At 35.0% G+C, this 22,679-nt stretch overlaps 3 protein-coding genes and 1 long non-coding RNA gene across 4 annotated transcripts; 1 reads left to right on the top strand and 3 right to left on the bottom strand.

Annotated features, from left to right (window-relative positions):
- Positions 1-3,195: 3,195 nt before the first annotated feature.
- LOC135120930 (uncharacterized) lies at positions 3,196-4,224 on the bottom strand. The gene is made up of 4 exons (XM_064045256.1): positions 3,950-4,224; positions 3,798-3,885; positions 3,384-3,746; positions 3,196-3,316 (listed from the first exon to the last, which is right to left on the bottom strand). Exons 1-4 carry the CDS (start codon positions 4,222-4,224, stop codon positions 3,248-3,250), a joined length of 795 nt encoding a protein of 264 aa, XP_063901326.1. The 3' UTR covers positions 3,196-3,247.
- Positions 4,225-7,431: 3,207 nt separating this feature from the next.
- On the bottom strand, positions 7,432-9,041 carry LOC135120919 (E3 ubiquitin-protein ligase KCMF1-like). Its single transcript, XM_064045247.1, has 3 exons — positions 8,958-9,041; positions 8,560-8,826; positions 7,432-8,486 (listed from the first exon to the last, which is right to left on the bottom strand). Exons 1-3 carry the CDS (start codon positions 9,019-9,021, stop codon positions 7,531-7,533), a joined length of 1,287 nt encoding a protein of 428 aa, XP_063901317.1. The 5' UTR covers positions 9,022-9,041; the 3' UTR covers positions 7,432-7,530.
- Positions 9,042-13,061: 4,020 nt separating this feature from the next.
- LOC135120920 (uncharacterized) lies at positions 13,062-13,613 on the top strand. The gene is made up of 4 exons (XR_010278788.1): positions 13,062-13,096; positions 13,148-13,286; positions 13,350-13,469; positions 13,526-13,613. It is a non-coding gene; the product is annotated as an uncharacterized LOC135120920 (long non-coding RNA).
- A 233-nt stretch (positions 13,614-13,846) lies between these two features.
- Positions 13,847-18,978, bottom strand: LOC135120927 (Golgi-specific brefeldin A-resistance guanine nucleotide exchange factor 1-like). The gene is made up of 25 exons (XM_064045254.1): positions 18,894-18,978; positions 18,716-18,837; positions 18,596-18,638; positions 18,450-18,540; positions 18,274-18,395; positions 18,037-18,212; positions 17,813-17,860; positions 17,643-17,755; positions 17,472-17,575; positions 17,286-17,420; positions 17,019-17,226; positions 16,839-16,957; positions 16,681-16,777; positions 16,559-16,620; positions 16,380-16,506; positions 16,189-16,319; positions 15,925-16,083; positions 15,654-15,783; positions 15,329-15,402; positions 15,035-15,262; positions 14,848-14,982; positions 14,609-14,696; positions 14,420-14,550; positions 14,290-14,361; positions 13,847-14,234 (listed from the first exon to the last, which is right to left on the bottom strand). The coding sequence occupies exons 3-25, from the start codon at positions 18,596-18,598 to the stop codon at positions 13,956-13,958; spliced, it is 2,832 nt and encodes a 943-aa protein (XP_063901324.1). The 5' UTR covers positions 18,599-18,638; positions 18,716-18,837; positions 18,894-18,978; the 3' UTR covers positions 13,847-13,955.
- Between the last annotated feature and the right edge of the window lie 3,701 nt (positions 18,979-22,679).

The raw sequence follows: 22,679 nt of genomic DNA, 5'->3' as shown, positions 1-22,679 counted from the left end.
TTTTTACTGGTCCTTTTTTATGCATTTATTATTTATTATTTTTTTATTATTTGATTTGTAACTTTATCGCGCTTTATTATCATCTTGGAACTCTTACGACATTAAGATTGTGAAGAATATGTGTGATAGGCCCCAGTAACCCAAGTTCACAGCTGATGAAGAGCATATCTGCCTCAGTTTATATACCAACATTGATAAACATTGCTGTTATCACGCTTAAAAATATTTCTTACCAATCTACTAATGTGGAGAGGAAAAAAACAAGTTAGTTTAATATAAAGAATTTTTGAGAATACAATCCTTTTTGTTATAGCTTTCCGTAGTTCTCTAGACTTAATTGTAGATTGGCGTACTTAGAGTCGGCGCCTCTCAGTCTATATAATTGAGCGAAAGTAGACAAAAACCCCGTTTGTTTCAACTTTTTTATTTCCGGAAAAACTTAAACGCGTAACTACTAAAAGGGAAAGATATGCAATTTCTAAACCCCTAATTGACAAACGTATCTTAAACCAAGTAAATTTTAGGGTTAAGTAAGAGTTTTTGCTTTTTTTTTTTACGAAACATGAAAAGACGATCTTATATTTGTACAAAGGGGTTGAAGAACAAAACTAAGCCCTCTTTTAAATTCATAAATAATTTATTACGTAGGCCACGCCGTATAGTTCTTTTGGCCAAATTTTGATCCCCACTCCACTTCATCTATTAAAGATGACAATTGCTATATTTTTCTTTTTTACCCAATTTTTCCCTACACTGGTAAATAACGGAAGCTCAGTTATTATCTGGCACTTACCTAGAAGTTATTGAAGTGACAAGTACTCTTTTGCTTTAGAATGTTAGCGATCCAGAAGGTATAATTAGTTTGATACTTAAAACCTTATTTTAATTGCATATATTTACATTACCAAACTGATGAATTTTTTTCTTTAAAGAACAAGTTCGTAAGGTTATTCATGTTATCATGCTCCAGTAAATGACCAGCCTGTTAGTTTGCTTTATAAAAGTCGCGGAAGTGCGTGTTTTAAGAGGGTTGTAAAATTTGGTGATGAGTTTATAAATGTATCTGGCCTTCAAAAGGTTCTTTCACCACTGAACAGACCTTGAGAATCCCTAAGCACCTTACAAAGCGTTAAATAAAAAAAGCTACCATTCTTGTACTCTTAGATGCTTATAGAGCCCTCGCTAACGTTACGGTAAAGAGGGTTAAACATAAAATGGCAGATTGTGAAATTCTTTCGTACCTAACGCAATTTAGTTGAGTACATTGTTAAAAAGAATAATTTATGGTTAAGACGGAAACTTTAACCTCCGCTTTGTACTTTTTAGCTTGCACCGCACCAGGCTCCATTTAGTTCCCTTTGCTGGTTTATAGAACTTCTGGCCTCCTTACAGCCCAACAGGATTTCCTTTTCTAGTGTGCTGATGAACAGTGCAATTTATTTAAGTGCTAAACCAAGCTTGATGGCATAAAAATATACAGTTAAACTTGGAGCGTTTTAAAAACTGCTTCAAATTTAAGAAACAAACTAAACCGCCAAATTAAAAGACCTTACGGAATCACATGAAAGAATGCATCATTGGTGTGGAACCAACCATTTTATGGCAATATCCTCTGGGTTTGGAGGTCACCTTGGATTACTTCACTATATTTTGGAACTATTAAGCATCTTCTATACTTCTCATTAGGCAAGAAGAGCTAGTTTAAATTTGAGTAGTAAGCTGCTTCGCTATAAATGCATGCTTATAGCCTACACTCGCTTAAGCGTCTTCCGCTTGAGTGTTCACTCTTTAAAAAACACTTAGGATTTATAAGAAACTTGCATCTGCAACGAAATGTAAGATTTAATTGTTACAAACTTAATTTTAAAAAAAACCCTCGCTTCAATAAGCTACTATTTACGATGAAAACAACGGCCTTCTGGCTTAAGCACCTGTTGAACTTACCCAATTAAGTTGTCAGAGTACTAATACTAACTCTTCGTCCTCAACAACTATTACTACTAATAAAGTAAAAGCAAAAAAAAAAAAATAATAAACAACTTTAAAAGTCATCAAAGAAGATAGTAGTTTTAATAATCAAATATAGTCTTTACTAATATATAAGTTGAAAACTTATTTATATATGCTTCATACTAGACAACCATAAAAGGTTTACTATCCCTACTTTTCGATTCCTCCCCGGAAGGGAAATAAGGGCTAAGAAGTAGAAAAGATCTTCTGTCTATGACTATAGAACGGCAACTTTATTAGTACAAAAATAATAAAAGAATTTTATTATATGCCGAGCGATCTCTTTACATATTATAAAGTATAATTGCTATGTAATTATTATAAAAAATTCATTTGACACGTTAGATTAGGTTAAAGGTGGCTTCATCTTAGTTTTATTATTTAATTTTCAAGTATATTAAGTACTTTACTAATGCTTTTACCAGTCGATATAGCCGGTAAATTTTTAAATAAACGTATGTGGTATACCAATAGAATTTTATGAAAGAAAAAAAAGCGTATACAATCGATGATAAGGTAACAACTAAGACTGTAAGAAGGGGGGGGGGGAGGAGTTTAGAGAAACCAAAATAAATCGTGACTACCTCAAAAACGCTTAAGATGAGAGAAAGCGCACTTATGAGTTTTAAGCGTTATTAAAATGAAAGTAAACAAACTCCGAAAGAGATGGAAATAATTAAACCGCTGCGAAAAGGTTAAGAAAGAGTTACTAGGTATGATCCGCCCTTTTGAACCAGGCTGCAAAAAGGTCCTAGTCATAAAAAGCTAAATTGACATTATTAAAAACTTTCGCTAAAGACGTCTCCCAAAATTTCTTAATAATTTTATAAGTTCTGCCTGTCTGCCTATCTGTTAAAACCTAATATATATGTGCATGCAACCAACAGATGGACATCACACAGCCTTCCTAAAACTAGGCAACTTTTTGCCAGTAGTTAAAAAATAAAAGACTTAGAGAATAACATTGTTTTGAGTTATTAAGTTATAAAAAAAGTTATAAAAAATTATATAAAAGATAAACGAGGTTGTCCGTAAAAACTTAATCAAGTTAATTAAGTTATATATTTAAAAAGCGGCAGTGCCATTGTCATTGCTTCAATAGGAGGAACAAAAGAAGAAAGTAACCTTTATTATACCTGTAGTCAAGTATGCTATATGCTGAGACGTATAAATACACAAGTTTAAACATAATGTTTGGGTATGAAAACTTATCTTTGTTAATATTATCACACAAAGTTTAAGGCTTGCGATATGATGTTAAAACGGGATAAATACTTTCAAAAGCCCTGTAAATCTCCCCCCTTTCCTAATATATAAAAATGAAAATCTTAAAACTTTTAAAGTTGCTTGCATATATTAAAAAAGCTTCATACTTTTGCGCCGGTAAGCACAATTTTTCCAGAGACAAAAATAAGCAAAACAATTTTAGGATCTCTGATGCGGTAAATAAGACCGGGAAATAATTCAGGTTCATAATCCGCGTGATCAGGATGCGCTAATGACAGACCTTCTAGTCGAATAGGAAATTTTACGTCGCAGCTTCCTACTATGTTTTGAATTTTAAATTCAGTAAATCTGGCAGGGAATCCAAGTTTTTGAATTATCCTGGCAAACTTTCTTGCGGCCAGTTTCGAATCTTCTTCACTGGTAGCGCCTGTGCAAACCATTTTACCGGAAGCAAAAACTAAAGCAGTGGTTTTCGGTTCTCGGATTCGCATTGTTACGGCAGAAAAGCGCTTATAATAAACTATTATTTAACTAAACATTAATAAGGTATATAAGGAAACCTTAGGGTTGTACTCCGCATTACGAGCTTTAAGGGCGATTGCCTTTAAATCAAGCCGGGTTCCAAGATTGACGGTGGACACAATGTTTCTAAAGAAATAGGAAGAACTTTATACAAAAACTTTTTGTTAATTCGCTAAATATTTATATTAACTGTAACTGCGGAATAATTCCTGAAGGATGAAGCTTGTAATCTATTTGGCTGGTTTGATCATAACTAGGAGATTGTAATTTTTTACTTTCGTGGTTTGTTGGTCTTACGAGGTGACCAGAGAAGCTGGAGGTATTTAGGCCACCATCGCTTTCGCAAGAACTTTTTTGTGAAGAGTATAAGTTGTTCTGATGTTTCAAAAAGGAATCCTTTGATAAGGATAGTCTTCGTTTATCTTCATTTGGTAAAAAATTACCTTTTATATGGTTTTCGGACATAGCCCTAAAAACTTAATAAAATAAGCTAATATAATTAGTCTTCTCGAAAAAGAAGGCAGTTCTTGACTAAAGGACTATATAATTTTAAACAAAAAACCAATCCTCTTAAGAAGGGAGGAGTATAACAGCAAAAAGGTTGAGTAAAATTAGTAAAAGTCATGTTAAACTATTTGCGAAGAAAGAAAGGGAGAAAAAGTACAAAGGAACAATATGAAAACTTCACAGGAACCTTTTTAAGAACGCCTTTATATACCCTCTAGTGGTAATTATTTTAATGGCAAGTAGTTCTTTTTAAGGTTTTAATTTTTAGTACAGAAGCTAAAATATAGGAAACAGCTAACGCGTGAGGGTTTCCTTATTAGGGTTCTGTGCCGATATTGCACGTCATTACAGGTACAGTCTGCAAATTTGAAGACTAAGGTGGTTTGGTTCAACAAGAGGTTAAGGAGTACCTTTAAATATTTCCATTTTATGCTATAAAAATAAATGACTAGAGTTCAATCCTTTTACCTGTTAAAACTCTAAAAATCTGGATAACAACTTTCTTTAATTAAAATAAATTGACTGATATAATAGGTTTAATTGAATTTTTTGACAGCTTGAATTATTTTTAATTAATAAATATAGATACAAATCTTCTGTCTTATGAGTTTACATTTACCCTCTCTAATTTTTTATAATTACAGCTTATATATAATCTTTTTGTCTCTGGAAGTTGCTAATAACCGTCATTAATATAGTATAGGGTTCACAGCGGTTTTTTTTTTCTTTTCACACACTTTCCCACTTTTTTCTGATAACCCTACCTCAGAGATTTTTCTGTAATGGAGAACTCAATTAAAACATCAAGTTAGCATAAGGAGAAAAGACATTTTTTATAAGTAACATCAAAAGTATGCAATAAATTTATAGTTAGAGAAGGGAAGATATGAGGAGAAAATGCTGAATATTTTTACTAATAAAAGAGTTGACGAGGAAATTTATTATTTTACTCAACAACTTGTCGAATCTAACTTTTAACCGCTAAAATAATTTGCAACCCCAGTCACAGAACTGTAACCCTGTACCTAGAATTTGTCGAAACTGTGCTAGGTTAATCGCACTCATTAAGGGTGAGGTTAACCGGGGGCTATTGTAGACCAAAAAAGGAAGCCGCCTCAGTGGGTAGCAAACATACAACTGAATAGATAACAATAGATACAAAAAGGTCGCCAACATACTCTAACTTCTTAGTTATATTTCGAAGAAAATATACTATACTAAATCCAATAAACTCTTCAACTGAATATGCAAAATCACGAACTAAAAAATTTACTTTTTATTAGTTTTTGAGTGAAACTTCTCATTCTCTGTTAGATTTCTCACCCCGCCAAAAAGTGGAAGTTTGCCTTGCGGAGATAGGAAATCATTTATTAAGGTATCGAGTATTAACAATCTCCACTTGAAACTGGTAATAAAATTTTACACCAAGTAAAAGTCATTATAATAAACAACGTTGAGTACAACAACTCTAATAAAATAATAAATTTTCATTATTTTTTGCTATATACAAGAATTAAAAAAAATAGCCTTCAGTAAAGTCGTGAATAAAGCCAATTGGCTTGTAAATAAGAAAAAGATAGCTGGCAAAGAATGACTTCTAAGTTATGTAAAATTTGCTTAGAACTTCCTGCATATAAACTATGAGAAAGAAAACAAAAAAGAACACAAGGCATAGCGTTCGGTCGAGCATTGGACAACGCCAAAAAGTGTACACCAACCTTTAGGGGCGCCAGGAAATTATATATTAAGGCGCCAAGCCCTAATACCCCCCTCCCCTCGCCTTAGTATGCTTCTTTAGGTAATGGGTATTAGATAGCTGTAAACTAAAAACACTTAATTTGTAAAGTATTAATTTGTATTTTTTTAAAGATCATGTGTGGGAGGAATGGTCCCCCATCTCTGGTTAGGAACTCGCAGTCAAAAAGACCTAACTGGTGTGATTTTCCTACAGGTTATACCTAATGACAAACCCGTGACTTTTTTCCAAAATTTAATCAGTCCTTTAGGATAGCCATTATATTTCCTTCATGCGCGTGCACACTTGTGGGCCATTGTGCACCATCCCCTCTCGTGCTAGGAAGTATAGTTATGCCAGTACCAATAAAAAAAATTGTGGGCTTGTCCATTTCTTCGCTCTGCGTTTTCTTTCTCTCTAAAAGTGTTCGCTAGGGTTCAGCTTTTTTTTTTTATCTTCTCAGCTTGACGTTGGTCTATAGGACTATATAAAAGCTTAGTGCCTATAGAGCGTTTAAGTTAGGTTAGTAAGATAAATTTAGTAGTCTTGGGCTCACTAAGTAAATGTTTTGTAAGAGTCTCTAAACAGCAAGTAAAGAGAGATACATCGACAAGGTATTTTACAACCAGTTGAATTAGTTGAAGTTATTATTATTTTTTTCTTTATTTGTTGTATATCACAAATAATAAAGGTTTTTTATTTCTTTTTAATCAGCGTCGTTTACCATGAAGACTATTATTTATAGGTGTAGAATTTGTTTACCATTTTTAAGTGGGCGGTTGAAAGAAAAAGTATTTTGATTAGTTCGTGATGCTAATCTGTTAATAGTTTATTGGATCTACTATAATTATGTTTTCTCTTCTAAATATAACTTTAAGTAGTTAGAATAAGTTTTTGGACGTTTTGTAACTATTTGCCTCTATTTCTTATTAATATATAGCTAACAACAGCCTGTATACCTACGTAGGTAGATTATTACTTCCTTTTAGAAATGTGGTAAACGCGGCAGAGTCCCACGCTCTGTAAGTTGGCGGGTTTAAGACCCAGAGCAGACAAATTCTTACAGTTTCTAGAATCTAAAGTGTTCCAAAAGTGGGCTTGGCTCTAAAACCTCTGAGCTTGCCTTCTAGCCAGTCCCAAGGGGTTGCCAGAGATCTAGGAAAACCCAGAAGGTAAAGTCTTAAGTTGGACCGGTGTATTGTCGTACCTATTTGGAGACGTTCATAAGAGCTTAGAAAGCTTTAATGCCCTTAAAAGGGTTACTTTTTTTTGCTAGAATGGAAATTTCTTAAGAATTTTATTTCCGTTTAAAATAGCGTTTTTGGTTTTTTTTAATATTAGTGGTTTTTAAGTGCAATAAGGGGGTTATAGATGATCGCTGTATACAATATTTAGATAATAAGTGCTTTTTGTGTGTTTAAATTAAAAACTTTAAAATATAACCAATTTTATTATGTTAAAAAAGTTAATGAATTCGCGGTATCGCAGGCTTTTGAATAACTTAAAAATGTTTACCTTGTATGTATTTATTAATTGCCTTTAGTTGCATTTGATTCTAGAAGCGTAGATAATAGAAGTTGTTGGACAAATAAAGGCTTTAAAAACAGCTCTTCTAGATTTTGACGACTTGTTTGTAGTTCTGAAAACTTAACATTAGATTTTTCATTAGAGTCTATTTTAGCTTTACTGTAGCTCTGAGGCCCTTTGCCTTTCCTTCCATAAACCTTTAATTGAGGCATTTCCTCATTTACTGAAACGGAAGACTCCTTAGAAGTTGGGTGAGGGAGGTCTGTCCGAATGTAACTATAACTTATAGAGTGACTGGAATCACTTCCACAGAGAGTTGATGGATCTTTATGATAAAGATTGTGAGGAGGGGCCTCTCTAGTATGGCGTTCTTCGTCTGTATGTGCTTCAGATTCAGTACCATCGTATACACTCTCGTTAGCAGAATTATAAAATTCACCACTAACCTCCCTTTCATTAATAATATATTCATACTCGTCAACTTCATAGTCGTCTGCGTGAGAGTTAGAAAAAGTAGAATCAGGATTTAAGGGCCAATGACTTCGACGAGAGGATAAAGAAAGGCTGTTAATTTCGGGAGAGAGTTCCGACCATTCCACTCCGTCTTCCTGTCGGTCATCAAGCAAAACATCCTCTATAGTCTCAATGCCGTCAAGGTCAACAGAATCTAAGTTATTTAATAGTGAGTCGTAATTTTCCTCTTGAGGGGCGAGGCTGGACATTGCAAGAAGGATATTAGCTAGTCGGGAGGATGGCTCGGTCCTGGGGGGCCTAAGAGTGGTGACGGAGCCGCTGTGAGAGGTCTTTTTGCTAAACACTGAAGATGCAGTTGGGTTTTTTCTTCGAGAACAGTTATGTTCTTGTGTAAAATGATTGAAGAGCTTATTATATAGTGGAGGCGGCTGTATTTTGAACGAACATATGGGACAACTCATCGGCTTGTTAAACTCAGTTCTATCTGTTCAGATAACATATTAGAGTAAAAATTAATATTTAAAAGGAAGTAAATGGTTAATAATTAATTAAAAAACCGTGGTCCTGTAAAATATGGACTTTAAGTCGCTGTTCCGAAAATCCAAATTCCCCGCAAACAGGACAGGTAAAACTGAAAGGATTTGGAACATTTTCTTTTAAAGTTTGCGCTTCTTCTGTCTTTCCAAAGTAAAGGTTATAATCGTTTGGTGAAACATAAGTTTGCATGGAATGCTCAAGTTGGTGTATACTATCAACATAGGAATTTAGGTAACAAAGATGACACAAGTCAAAATTTTTACAAATAAGGCACTTATGTCGTAGACCTAAAGATTTGTGAAATATTATAAAAATAATAAAAGAAATATAATAAATATCTTTTATATCAGCGCACTGTTTTTTCTTACGAGTTCACAAGAAATAGTTAGACTCATACTACTAAATTTAAATTAATTACCATTAAAATTTCCAGCTTTACAGCCATCACAAGAAATTCCTATATGGCCAACCTGATACGACATACGACAATAAAAAGCAAGGAAAAGGCTCACCACTAGCAAGCAATAAGCAACTCCGGTTTTTAACCTTTTAAAAAAACTAACCAATAGATTGTACTTAGCAACGAACACGATTGGGTAAGATGCTTCTTGTGTTGATTAACAGCTGTTACCCAGCTATTTTGTACACGTACAATTGGTGTTTAGTTTCTGTCTTTCAATAAACAAATTTCCACCGCTTCAGGGTTACCGACCTCTGTTACCTTAGAAGGAGCTTTATTGTAAAAAAAATGCTTATAGATAAATACTTAATGTATTAAAAAATAATTAATATTATTGGGTTAAGTTTATATCTTTTACATTATACTAATTGTAAAGTCATTAAAGTATGCTCTTTGGTTTATTATTAAATAACCAGGGATCAGAATTTATTTATTCAGTAAACTTTTGATCATTAAAAGTTGGGGGGTTTTTAGTTATTATTAGCCCATTCTTGAAAAATAACCTAAACAAATATAAAGTACCCTGAACACTTGAAAACTTCAGAATATCTTAAAAGTAATGATTTTGATTAGTTAATTTGTAGTGCGTAACTAAATGCTGGTAACTGTTTATAAAATATAGCAAAAAGGGTCTAAATAATAATATCTTTTCTTAATTGTTAGCTTATCGGTTTAAACTAAGTTGTTGATATTTATAAAGATAAAGGTTTTACAAAAAAGAACACGTTTTGCCTGACCGTCGAAATGGTTGGAACTGAGCAGAAGGGAGCTTAACTTTGTTTACCACCAGTCAAGATGGCTAAATTGACTAAACTGACTAAGCAACGCCATCATCCTATCTTTGTGAGCATTAATAAAGTATTAGTGAGTTAAGTAATGAAAAGTTGTTTGGCTACAGTACATAGACTAATAGAAAGTATTAATCCCTCCACAACCACTTCGAGGGGAAGGTCTTTTCAAAAGTGTTTAGCTAAGTTTTTATTTAAGTATCAATCTTTCTATTCTTTAGAAAGTGTCCTTGTTACAGTTAATTATCCATTTAAATCGCACTTATGATAGATTAATGTTCATATTATTGTTCTATCTGGTCTTCTCTAAGGTTCTAAGTTGTTACCAATTTACAGAGACATTGCAAAAATGCATTTGTCTTCGTTTACTCATCTATCGTACCTGTTTTTAAAACCCTCTTCTTCTGACGTTCATAATACTTCGTCTTCCTAGATTTTATTGACCTACTCTTACCGATAACTAACAAAGGTCAATAGCGAATTTGGCTATCCTTTTAAGGTCGAGCTTAGTTTGCTCAACTGATTCATTGCCTCTTTTTTGAGTTTTTCTTAATTTAAGTTAATAAAACATAATATCTCCCCTTAGATTGTATAGCAAAATATTAAAGCTTTTTGTTTATACAATAGAAATGGTAATTAAGTTCTTGAAAAAGTCCCAAAGAAGTTACTGAATTTAAGATTAGAGCTCCCTAATAAACTTAATTCTTCTAAAAACGCCTGAAGACTTACAAAATTAAATTTCTTAATCACAGACAAAAATCTGAGTTAATCGTTGACAAGTAACTAAAGAGAAAAAAACAGTGAAAGTTAAGATCTTAAACTCATAAAAGGTAGTAGAAGGTTGACAAATACCTTTTTGATCTGGGTTGATATTGCTCTTCAGGCGAGTAAAAGGCCTTTGTCTGTACTGAAAAAGGTAACTCCGACTTCGTTTCAAGCTTGGTGGAGAAAGTTTGTTATGGATAAACTTAAAAAACTTTGTAGGAATTAAGTTTTCGTTTAAGTCTTCTCACCATATCAAACTCGATTTATTGATAGCGACAGCATGACTTTTTTACAATATTAATGGATAAACAGATGCTTTTATACTTAAATATTAATAGTAACCTCCAAATGCCCATTATCATTTCACTATCATTTTTGGTAACCAACCGCTTTTACAGGCCCCCACTAGCTTCGTGTATAGAAGGGCATAGGGAAGGCATGCAATACTATGTATCTAAGTTGGAAGATTATCCTAATTCTCGGGCTTTCTTAAATGTATTGCACATTGTTAGGGCCGTAAGAGAATGACTTAAATCTTTGCATGAGGTGATAAAGGCTACCTCACTGCTTTAATTAACAACAATAGTTAAGTTTGACTTAAACAATAAGCTATATGGCATGACTATAATTTTTAAGTAAGGTGTTATAATACTCGCGGGAATAAAACTCCAAATTCGGAGCTATCTATTTGTCTAAACTACAATTACAGCAGACAGTTTGACTTGCCTCATTATCTTAAAAAGATCAGCCCAGAGGCTCCCAAGGAGAACATCATGCACTCTTTTTATTGCACGACTGGCTGTCAAGTTAATTAAAATAACCAAAAGAACTTAAACTTATGAACGGTGCGTGCTGAAACACACTTTAACAGGTAAAACCTTATACACATTTTCCTGAAATAAATATCTAAGATACTATAAATGGAATATAGTTTATCCGGTTCAACTTCTAAATCTTGCATCATAATCTAATTTCCTTTTTTTTAAAGTAAAGTGCCTGGTTATATATTCAAAAAAAATATCAGTCAATATTTCTATATTGGAGCATACTTCCAGAAAACACTTTTTTTTCTGTTTAATTTTTAACAATATACACATGACACAAGTATATAAATGACATACAACGTTTGCAACGATATATTAGAGATGAAAAGCATTTTAGACGTTAAAGATTGTAGAGGAATGAATAATGTATTTCTAATATTAAGTATGGCAACAGAATGTATTTTTAACATGGAGGGAGTAGACTAAAGTTTAGGGAGCTAGGTAATAAAATATTCTAAGCTTTAGGTTTTAATATTAAAAAAAAAAAAAATTAAGGATGCCAAGACAGAAAATGCAAGTGAAGTTTGGTTAAGGAGAGCGGCGGGATCAAGGCATAACCAATTTTTTAATAAATCATCGCATGATGTAAAGAAAAATTGTTAGAGTACAAGATATATGTAAATGACTTTAAAGCTAAACTTAATAAAAGAAATATAAATTTTTTGTGTATCTTGTAATATGCTGCATTCTCCGGGCTATAAATGTAAAAAGATAATGATGTAACACAAGTTTTCACTATGTTGCCCAAAAAAGGCAAAAATATAAATTAAAAAAAAAAAAGGAGAGGGTTTAAAATAAAAGAGCGAAGTTAACGAATCATAGCACGCACTTTAAATATTAAAGTAATAACATTATAAATATATGTAGAACCTTTCGAGGGCCTAGAATCATTATCTTGGCTTAATTCTAAGAGTAATCTGGTGAACCTCTGTTTCATTATTAATAGTTTTATACGTGATATAGCTTTTACTTGTTATGTACACACAGTAATATGTAACAACACAGCTACAAAGACAAGAAACGAAAAGAGAAATGAGAACGACCTAATTAAAGCATATACCATGTATAATTATATGACACGTATTGTGCTAGCACAAAATGTATAGATACAGTTAATTAATAGGGTGACTCATAACATTTACAGTTTAACAGTACAGAGGTAAAAATTAATATTATCACGTGTGAGAATAATAAGAACAGAATTTGTTTTACTTTATTTTTGGACAGTTACTATAGGTGTTGGTACGACAAGATACAAAACTGCTGACACCGGATAAAGGGAAGTGCGCGTATAAAATTAAACGATCATTATTATGTAAATGTATACAAGCTCTCCTCAAAGGTCAGAAGCAGCCCTCTCGATTTGGTTCCAAGGTGAGCGTGTAAGGCGCTCTTTTATTTTTAACAAAGCATCTTGCTTTTATATATTTTATTGATCACTGGTTTAATTGAAACCACGTGCGAGGGAAAACACAACAAGATAAATTGATTAATAGCTGTACTTTGATTTTATTTCGTTAGCTACAGCTTATGCTATGGTGTTGTAACTCATTGCTATCGCCTTATATACGAACATCCACTATTTCAGAGCAATTATATAAGTTTTCAACCACTAGTTTAGTTATTTATGGTAGCAGTTTCGTAAATCTATGAAAGTTAAAGTAAATTCTCACCTACTATATAAAATTAAAATGATAGTGAGGCAAATGGAGCAGCTTCGGTATGATAAGACGTAGTTCAATTCGTTAAGGAAGCTTATTTATAATTTTAGTTTCCTTCTTACTCCACAAACAGGAGATAAAATGTTTCGGGATGCAGCTGGTGATTTCAAAAAAAAAAAATTGGTCGAGGATACTTTAGATCGAGCTCGCTCTATGTACTCCTCTTTTAAGAGGATGTACAATGATCTTGTAAGTATAATCATGTCAGATTATCAGTTGTTTACTAAAAACCGAGTAAAATTATTATTTTAGGCGGAAGAACTAGCTTCTACTTATACTTATAACCGCCACGACATAATTACTCCTGAATTAGAGAATCTTAAAATTATCTGCCATACCGGCAAAGATGAACTCTCCAAGGCAAAAGACAAGGTTTGCTTTCTCGAATACTTAATGTATATATTGACCTTAATTAATTTATTTGTTAGAAAAAATTTGGTGTACTTATAAAGCCTTACATGATCGGAAATAAAGTAGGGGACTACTTTGAAACTAAAAAAATTGCAGTATTTAGAGGTGGTAAGAAGAAATAAACTCGAGGTTATTACAATTAAATTGGTTTTTTTTTTAGAACTTCTACCTTCCCTTTTTATTATTATAATATAGTTTCTTATATGTAGTAGTCCCGAGATCTAATTTACATTGCACACAATGCCGTTTATACTACTATTACCTTATGTAAATTTTTAATCTTTACACATTTGTTTTTTTTGAAAATACTTAACTATATTAATCCGGTCTGTAGTAAGTGCCTCGTAAAACTTCTTTATTATCTGTAAGATCGCCTGATTAATTCGAAGTAGGCAATCTTATTCGACTGACAATCAGGCCGAAGCTTAGGTAACCAGTCATTCAATTTTAAAGGCACTCTTTGGGAACAAGATTACTTCCTTCGGGGAAAGCTGTCACTTCCAACTTTTCTTCATGACTCTCCTGGTGTACTCCTGCTTCGGGTGCTAAACATTTTCCGACTTGTAAAGACGCAGCGGTTACACTTATGACCTGTTGCAAACCTTTAGCAGGTAAGAGTGCCTGCATGAGAAGCTCCTCTCTTAACTGAGGCATAAAGCCGTTCACTTTTGCCCATGTCACTTCAGACAGAGTTTGCTTAGTCAACTCTGTTTCGCCTTCTGGCGACTGTCAACCCATGTATATTAGATTGCTACTTCAGGCGTGAACGTATCATAACTACCCCGCTTTGCAAGAAACCGTTATCCACCAGGACAAATAGCATATTCTTTAGGGATTCTAAAACGGATTCTCTCTAGAGAGTAGGCACGGTTAAAAATTTTTAAAGCATTGCACATATAATGGAATGCTACCAAATAAAGGCTATTATTTTCACTCGAACACTGTTCCAGGTATTCTAATACAGTCTTCCACAGAGAAAAAAAGTCTTCAAGAAGGAGCAATTCCTGTATGTGCGTCAGGCAAGTTTTGCAGAGCAGGTTAGCTGTGAGGAAGCAGATACACGCTGAAACTTACAGTAAATATACACAAACAAAATGGACCCGCCTGAAACCGGCTTTCATCGATGGCCTCCGGGTCCACCTCGTCCATGTCGGAAGATAAAAGCGCTTCTAGCACCGGGAACAAAATCTTTATGACAGTAATTAGTTAATAGTAAGCGGGGAAGAGAATTTATATTTTGTATTTTATTGCAAATTTACTGAAAAAAAATCGACTTTTCGTCGTAATTATTCGTAATCCGAGTTTGAACCTCCTTGCCTTATTAACATAAAGTATTAACCTCGTAAAAACATTGACGCCACTGCTCTTTCGTCATTTTTCTGCACGATGGTAGCAGCAGTGCGCGCTGGATGAGAGAAAGTGCGTTCATTCGAATCGACCTGTCGCTGTAGCGGGTCATCTTGGCAAAAGTTTCCTTTGTTTATTAAAGGTAAGAGGAGGCGTAAAAACTAACACCAATAACATACGAGAAGTGTTCGATTGAAAACAGGCCAGACATCGGCTGATGAGCAGATTGACAGAGCGCGAGAAGTTGCTTCCAGGCAAAGGTTAAAGAAATATAAGGGGCTTTGCTGGTAGCATGTGGGGCGCTTTTGACGGGATAATTCGGACTTAAAGTTAGTAATAAAGCGAGCAACTTCCCTGACGAATGGCTCAAAACTGAAGACGTTTATAAACTTATCGACAATGCATTTCTTTGTAGAATAAAATGGATAAGTAGAAAGTTGAAAGTGTTTGAAAAAAAACAGAAGGTGGAGTACCAGTATAGCCAAGGCAACGCTATTTTCGTGGCTTAACAAGAACGAGTCGACTACTGAAAGCGACAATAGTATCTCTAAAGTAATATCTTTGTATTAAAATCAAGAGTTTCTGCGACAAGGCAAAGAGTGATAATGTTTATTTCTTTGCCTCTTATATCTCATGTAAAGCACTTAACATTTCTATTAACAGTGTTTTTCATTATGCTATTTTCGAAGAGGCACAACGCTAATCACGGCTTTATAAGAGGAAGTAAAGTTAATTAATTTTTTGGCAGATATGAGAGGCCATGAGGAAAGCGTTGGAGCACGTATAGTAAAGCAATACCCCATTCTGCCTTGCTTTCAATTAAATGGCCATTTATGGAGATGAAATGGAGAATGCCACCGAACATTTGAAGGAGCAGCGAGGTGTCCCCAGAGTCCACAGCGTTTAACACCTTCATATACGCTATAAACTTAAAGCCACCATTAGGCAGAATGCGCGGTAAGCAATTAGCCGTGTGACCGCTCACACAGCTAATATTAATACATACTGAATAAAAAATCTTAATTTGCCGAAAGAAACGGTAACGGATATATTATTTTGATATACTTACATTGACTGGCGTTAACTCCTTCGTTGGGTACCAACTAGCGCACAGGCGCAGATAACAAACAACCGCCCGTTCTTTCAGTCTTCTTTGGTTAGCCGTACAAGTCTCAATGATTGATGCTAAGTGGCTAAGAGCACTTAAATCCGGTAGCGTCGGGCGCTTCTAAGCCAAAAAATACAAGTGGTCGTTAAGGAATAAATCACATTAGTTATGCTCAGGGGGCCATCAGTTCATCAACACTAGTAAGAAACAAAGTAAAAGGCTTACCTCGTTGTCTAAAATTGTGTTTGTTAATAATTCAAGAAATAGAATTTTCGACTCCTCCTGAGCGAGCTGATAGACTCGACTCTTTAAAGTATCATGCGAAGACGGTGCTTTGTGCACTTTATTTTGTGGCGCTAGAGAACAGAAAGAAATGTAAGAAAAAGGATGGCCAACAGTATCTGGTTGAGGACAACCCGAAATGCATTTTACGGGTAGGCTCAAAGAAGAAAAGAGTGCCTTATAAAAATATTCAAAGGACGTCGACTCCAATTTGCTGGAGCTTAAAAATATTTCAGGAATACGACACAACCGCACGCACTCCTTCAATTACTGAAGTAAGCAAATTGGCAGAAAAAGGTCGAAAGGATGAAACCTCAGCGGCTTCTCTCAGGTTTTTTTTCTTTTGAGCTTCTGCTATTGTGACCTCATGAGTGCCTGCCGGTAGGGAAAAAATATGGGACAACAGAAGTAGAGCAAGAACTTCAAGAGGCGTACTTAAATAATAAGCCAGAGAAGCGAAGATGCCGCCATGCTGGTTGTAGCTTTCCATTGGTGCTTGCTGCAGCAACACTTTTTTGTTAGAACTTAAATCCTTTAATATAGTTCGTAGAAACAAGTTAAAAGTATAGTTAAAAAGGTTAAATGAAAGAGACGTGCAAAAGCAGAAGATTTTCGGGGAGAAGCCGCGCAAAGAAGAGTTGCTGGACGCAGCGGATAACATTCTCCCAACTGGTTCTCATAACGCTACCGTGCTCTCTCACCAATGAAAACACTAGTACGCATTAAAAAAAAAAGCATACGCACATCGCCTCCAAAATAAATTATAAATTTACAAGTAACGGCAGCGAGCTGGCCTTTATGGTCCATGCCGAAATTACAGGCAAGCGTACTAAAGTTCAAATCAGTTTTTTCGGTACAAAGAGAAGTTGCATCACTGAGGGACGATATTAGAGTGTCAAATACGCGGCTGTTTTGAAAATGAGCTGCCAGCGCAGCACAAAGGCGAAGACCGCTGACGGAAAGCTGAATAGAATCGGAATCCTGGATAAGATGGAGTGAGAAAATGCATTAGTCGACGGGCGGCAGTTAATTAGGTGTACGGCGGTAGAATCAAAAGCTCCCAGAAACGCTTCAACAGCGGGACCACACACCACTTCATAAAGCTCACTATCATACAGGTCAGTGGCGGCCATAACGTACTTTGAAGAGGTTACATCTTGACTTTTAAGAAGCACCTAACAGCAATTACTTTTGCTTCAGCTTTCCTTAAATTTAAATCTACAAACTTGTTCCCACTCGTAATCCTCGGCAGCTTGGCCGGTAAGTTGGTCGGATATAACAATCTCGCTTTCCCTAATGGAGTTATAGATCCCAATTAAGTAGTCACGATCTGATAAGAGCCCGTGAGTTCGGGCCTTGAAATGCGTAAAGCGTCAGAATTAATGTTTTAAGAGAACCCAAATCGCTTCCGCTATTGATGCCTTTTTGGTTTTGTATAAACTCTTCAACGGTCATTTTGTTCCTTATTTGTCTGCTGTGCTGATCAACATTTAGCATGATGATGGCGTACCTGCAAAAAAAAATCATTTAAGAACATTACCGCAAGTAAGCTATGAATTGAAGCTACGCGTGAGCTAGGACGGCGTCCTCGTTAGCAAACGCATCTTTATTCATGCTAAAATATTTTTTTGAGTTATTTTAGTAACGTGTAAGAAGGGCATATTTAATAATTTTATATGCATTATGTGTCGGGAAAAAAAAGCATTTATTTATTTTTATAGGCGCTTAGCTAGAAATTAGGTTTTGAAATAAGGGCGGCAAAGTAAAACACATTCTCAAAACTGTAAGTACCTATAGTAAATAGCCGAAAAGCTCTCCATGAAGCGGTATATAACTTGTGATTCGCCGGGCAGTCGAAATCCTTGTAAAAATCGGCGAAGTGATTGGTCACAGCGCTCCCGCCTGAAGTCAAATAGGCGTGCATAAGCGTAAATTAGCTGCTTGTTTTCTGGGCTCCCGAGGTACTCCTTTAAGAGTTAACGACCCCAATTACGAATATGGTTTCCAAATAGAGGCTGAAAAGAAGACCCCTATTCGAGACTTTTTTAATTGCGGTAATTTAATAAACAGCGCGATGAGGCCGTCTTCATAGTCACTTCTGCTTGAGGAAGGGCTTGCAACCAACGAGTGTTTTATCATAAACTCTACGCCTTCGCAAGAGAGTGATTATGACTGCAGCTAAAAAATATATTTGAATTTGAAACCTTCTTGAGGTCTCTTGTTAAAAAGCTTTACTGCTTGCGCCAGCACCTCTTTTTGCTTCCGAAGTGCCGTAATTGATTCCAAAGTAGGCAACTTATAAAATTCTAAAGTAAAAAGGCAGAAACGTGTACAATGTGTACGTAAAAACCATAGAATAGGGGGGTGCGGGCCGAGAACCTTCCGAGAATTTTCTACGAGAAAATATTAGAAAAGTAGGATGTACATAGAATAGCATATACAAAAGTTAGATAAAAGAATTAGAAGGTACTGCGCGGACGAAAGCGCTTTTTGCTTGGCAGATCTCAGTTCAATTTTTTCGAGAATTAAATGAAGTGTCTCCAGAAATAAAAAGCGTAAAGAGCCTGTAATAGCGCCTGCATTTAAGGAGCGCTGTACCGAAAAGTTTTTAAAGATTAATATTAATTTTTAAAACAAAGCAAGCATACACGGGAAAGAAAGCAAAGGATATCAGAAAGGACATTGGCAGAGTAGAGATCGCAATCAAAGTTGACGAATAATTCCACTTCAAAAAAATCAGCGCGTAGCAGCTTTAGGAACGTATACTTAGTCTATACAAGAAGAAGCCAAAAAGATAGATGCCTGTTTAAGAGTATCCAGGGCTACTTCTTGGTGCCCTAAGGAAAATGAGCCGCTACTAAAAAGAGCTAAAAACGTTCGCAAAAAGTGTTGAAGCTGTTATAGAATATTTATAAAACGAAAAAAGAGAGGAGGAAACTGCAGTTACCTGGTACTTCAAAAAAACACGAAACTGAACCACGAGGAGAAACCATGAGCGTAGAGCGAGGGTAAATAAGGGCAACTTGCTCCCGCGCAGTATGCAAAGGAGGCGGTGGCAAAGCTTGGTTTCAACTAAACTGAAGATGCAGTCAATGCGAGAGAGAATCTTTCCAGAAACTTCCAAGCAAGAAGTTACCAGCTTAAATAGATCAGAAACAGCAGCTACAAAATATACTATGTTAATACCTCAACGCCAAGGAGAACACTTGAGTAATGGTCTGTTGGATCTTTCCTCAAGATTAATAAAAGGAAGAGAAATACTTTTCGAACACAGTGAAGGCCGTACGGTCTACCTTTCGCTTAAAAAAACGGGTAAAAGAAAAGGGCAGTACCATATAATATAAACTCACAATCCAAATCAGTCAATACTGTACTTAAAAGTGTTGTAGAAAGCGAAACACTACAGAAACAAGTGAGTAAGAAAAACAAACTATTTATTGAAAAACAGTATTGTGGTACTCGCTGTTCAGTGCTGAAACCTCCTTTTCGAGCATATCCGCATCTTCTACTTCAGTGGGTTGGCACGCAAATATGCTAACAGCAGCAGAAGACCCCTCTAAGTTCGAGCGCTCAACGCCTAAAGGTCAAGGAAGACAGGCGTTTATTATGAGTAGTGAGCAGGGAAGTTATGGATCGCCTAAAAGAGAGGAGAACAGACTTTCAGCCGGCTGGTCATCTAAAGCAGTATCATCCTCAAGCTCGCTCAACCTTAATAAAGAACAGATCGATAAGGAAAAACGTAGTAACCACGCAAGCAAACCTCCCAAAAAGTTTAACAACAATATCTTTTAGTGTCTGTTCAGCGCATTTCCCAAGCAGTTCGGAAAGACTAGAACGGTAACATATGCCATAAACAGCCTATTGAAGTACCAAAACGATATAAAAGTATTGAGAGTGTACGTATGCAAAAACTTTCAGATTTTAGCAGAGCTGAAACAATACTTGTATGGCGTCTAAAACAGTCCGAGTAGGAAGTATCGTACCAGAGGCGCTTGTTAAAATAGTTTTCAAAACCTGATTATGCAGAGAGTTACCAAGCAGTAGCCAAATCATATTATATATGAAGAACCTGAAGAAGTTTCATGAGAACGACCTCATCGCTTTCAGCGTTGGTAAAAACAAAGCGTGTTCTTGTTACAGCTTCGGCAATTGCAGCAATACCTCTCGCATAGTTGTGTAAGTTGGCTAGTAAGTAGAAAAGTATCAATGAAACAGAAATTTTATTGGGATAGTCTTGTTTTAGATCTTGACAACCCGTGATCGTTCACAAGTGATAAAAAATGTATTACTATGCCCAGGCACGTTGTTAAGTAGGTAGACTAAATAATTCGATGGTCTTGCAGATTAATACCACCAGCTATGCAAGTTTGTACTTTTCGTACAAACGTAAATGATGTTTCGTTATGGAAAAAAAAATCTTAACATAAGGTTTAAGTGAGTCTTCAGTTTTGTACTAAAACTCGCTAAAGATGCTTGCATATTACAAAAGCAAGCTCCCTTAAAGTTTAATTCAACGTATGTTTATGCTTTCAGGTAACTTAACTCAGTAGTGTCGAGAAAACGCAAATTAACTTTGACATCAGTGCCAACTAAAAACAAGTATTGGTCTGTTACCCAAGATGCCGGTTACTAAAAACTTGTTAATTGAAGAAAGAGCGACACCAGTAACAGGACCAGAAGTAAATTCGCAACGTATCACTTCTAGAAAAGGTTGAACCTGTCAGTAATATATATAGAAACTTACATATGAATGAATAAATTTTTATAGAAATAAAATTAATTAAACCTTGAAAAAATTAAACATTATATATAAACGTACGATGAAAAGTAGCTCTAGGCTCTCTGGAGCTTCCAAGTTCGAGTATAGTAAAGAGATCAATGCTTTGAAGTTTTTCAAAAGTTGATCCTCTTCAGTAGCTTATTAAGGTAAAGAAAAACCCGAGTTAATTAAAAGGCAAAGTGATAACGCATACCAACTTTACCATGTTCCAAAGAAAACCAACCATTGCTCTTTCTCAAAAAGAAATTACGGTCCATATCTAGAGTTAAAAAGTAATACTTTAAAGCTTCAAAAAAATACAGCGTACCAACCTCGGTTTGTATGATCCACGCAGTTATTGTTTCCTTCATCCTTCTCCGTAAAAACTGAAAAAAATTTTTTTTTTTAGTGAGAATGAGTAGGTTTATGAAATAGCGCTGAATTAAAAAGCTACCCTCACCACAGATCTGCCACTGATAACCTTTATTGAAGGTTTTTAAAGCGTATTTCCTTTGCTCTAAGTTTAATCAAAGAAACCAACCCTCAGGAAAAAATTGGCGCTCCCTTTGGAGTGGAGACGGTAAGGCGACTCCCGGTGGCGCTTTCCAGCAGATTTTAACTGCCCGAGGCCATTTAGTGATAGAATAAATTTGATCCGCAAAATTTCAATCTTTTAAAGCAGCCTATACGGCTAATGGTATCGGAAAATTGTGATTTTTTTATAAATCAGTCTTCATTTTAAAGTTGTGTAAAAAAAAATTTTAAAAATATAAATAGATATTACTGTTCTACTTACTTCCCAAGGTAAATTTTTTAAAATTAAAGTTGTTAAAAAAAATCTTTCAGAGTTTTACAATATATGAAAAAAATTGCTAGTTATATTTTATAAGCTCCGCGGATCTTTATCAAATAGTATATAGCAAATATAACACAGCGAAAATCTATTTAGAAAGCTATATGATTTGGATTTAAGAAACTTTTTTGTACCCGAACTAGTGATAATTTAATGCTCGAGAACCATTCCCAGCGCTACCATTCATTAAGTCCTCGTGGTTTTAAGCCGATGGAAGCCCCTGCAGTAGTATACATGTCTTTATATCCTTCACAGTGCGCAGTTAACATATAAATTGCTTTTACTGCTTCGTGTTACCCATTTAGACTGTTTTCCGACTTGCCATTAAATACCATAATCACTACTTAATTACACGAGAGCGTGTTTGGTCTAACTTACCTTGTAGCCCCCTGGTTTATATATGATTGGATATCTTACCATGAAGTTAGTATTTTTACCCCTCCTATGAAAGTTAAGTATGAACAACTCTATATTGTACTCTTTTATGATTTAAGTATTTTAAATTTCTGAAATGTTGAGCATTTTTAAATAATCCTGAGGCGTTGATGGGCCTCCGCAACAGCTTTTTTTTTTGGATATTTATTTATTCGCCCGATAAGTTAAGAGGAACAGTAATCCTACTTGAAAAGCATCGCTTAAGATAGATAATGTCACTTTGTTTTTCCTTATTGAATTTTCTTGGGTAGCGCAGTCAGCCTTTTTGCTTTGCATAGTATTTAATGTATATGTTTTGTCCATAATCACTTCAAGATATTTTGTTTCAGAATTACGTGGAAAGCTCCCGTACGTAGGGGCATTATTTAAGGGTGCTATTTAATTATT

The sequence above is a fragment of the Zophobas morio genome, unplaced genomic scaffold (genome assembly GCF_036711695.1).
Source record: "Zophobas morio isolate AGI-343-1 ecotype UQ-CSIRO unplaced genomic scaffold, CSIRO_AGI_Zmor_V1 ptg000451l, whole genome shotgun sequence".
In the NCBI taxonomy this organism is placed as follows: domain Eukaryota; kingdom Metazoa; phylum Arthropoda; class Insecta; order Coleoptera; family Tenebrionidae; genus Zophobas; species Zophobas morio.
This window is presented reverse-complemented; position numbering and strand designations above follow the sequence as displayed.

Bases quoted from the DNA above. Each gene is read 5' to 3' on its own strand.
- LOC135120919 (XM_064045247.1), bottom strand. From the start codon at position 9,021: ATGTCGTATCAGGTTGGCCATATAGGAATTTCTTGTGATGGCTGTAAA. The intron at 8,827-8,957 runs GTAATTAATTTA...ACAAATCTTTAG, and splicing joins TAAAGCTGGAAATTTTAATG to GTCTACGACATAAGTGCCTT. The intron at 8,487-8,559 runs GTTTTTTAATTA...TTATCTGAACAG, and splicing joins CCATATTTTACAGGACCACG to ATAGAACTGAGTTTAACAAG.
- LOC135120930 (XM_064045256.1), bottom strand. From the start codon at position 4,224: ATGTCCGAAAACCATATAAAAGGTAATTTTTTACCAAATGAAGATAAA. The intron at 3,747-3,797 runs GTTTCCTTATAT...GTTTATTATAAG, and splicing joins ATGCGGAGTACAACCCTAAG to CGCTTTTCTGCCGTAACAAT. The intron at 3,317-3,383 runs GTATGAAGCTTT...TTTATATATTAG, and splicing joins TTGTGCTTACCGGCGCAAAA to GAAAGGGGGGAGATTTACAG.
- LOC135120927 (XM_064045254.1), bottom strand. The intron at 16,621-16,680 runs GTACGCCTCTTG...CCCTACCGGCAG, and splicing joins TTCTCTGGCTTATTATTTAA to GCACTCATGAGGTCACAATA. The intron at 15,263-15,328 runs GTACTCCACCTT...TATTCTACAAAG, and splicing joins GCGTTGCCTTGGCTATACTG to AAATGCATTGTCGATAAGTT.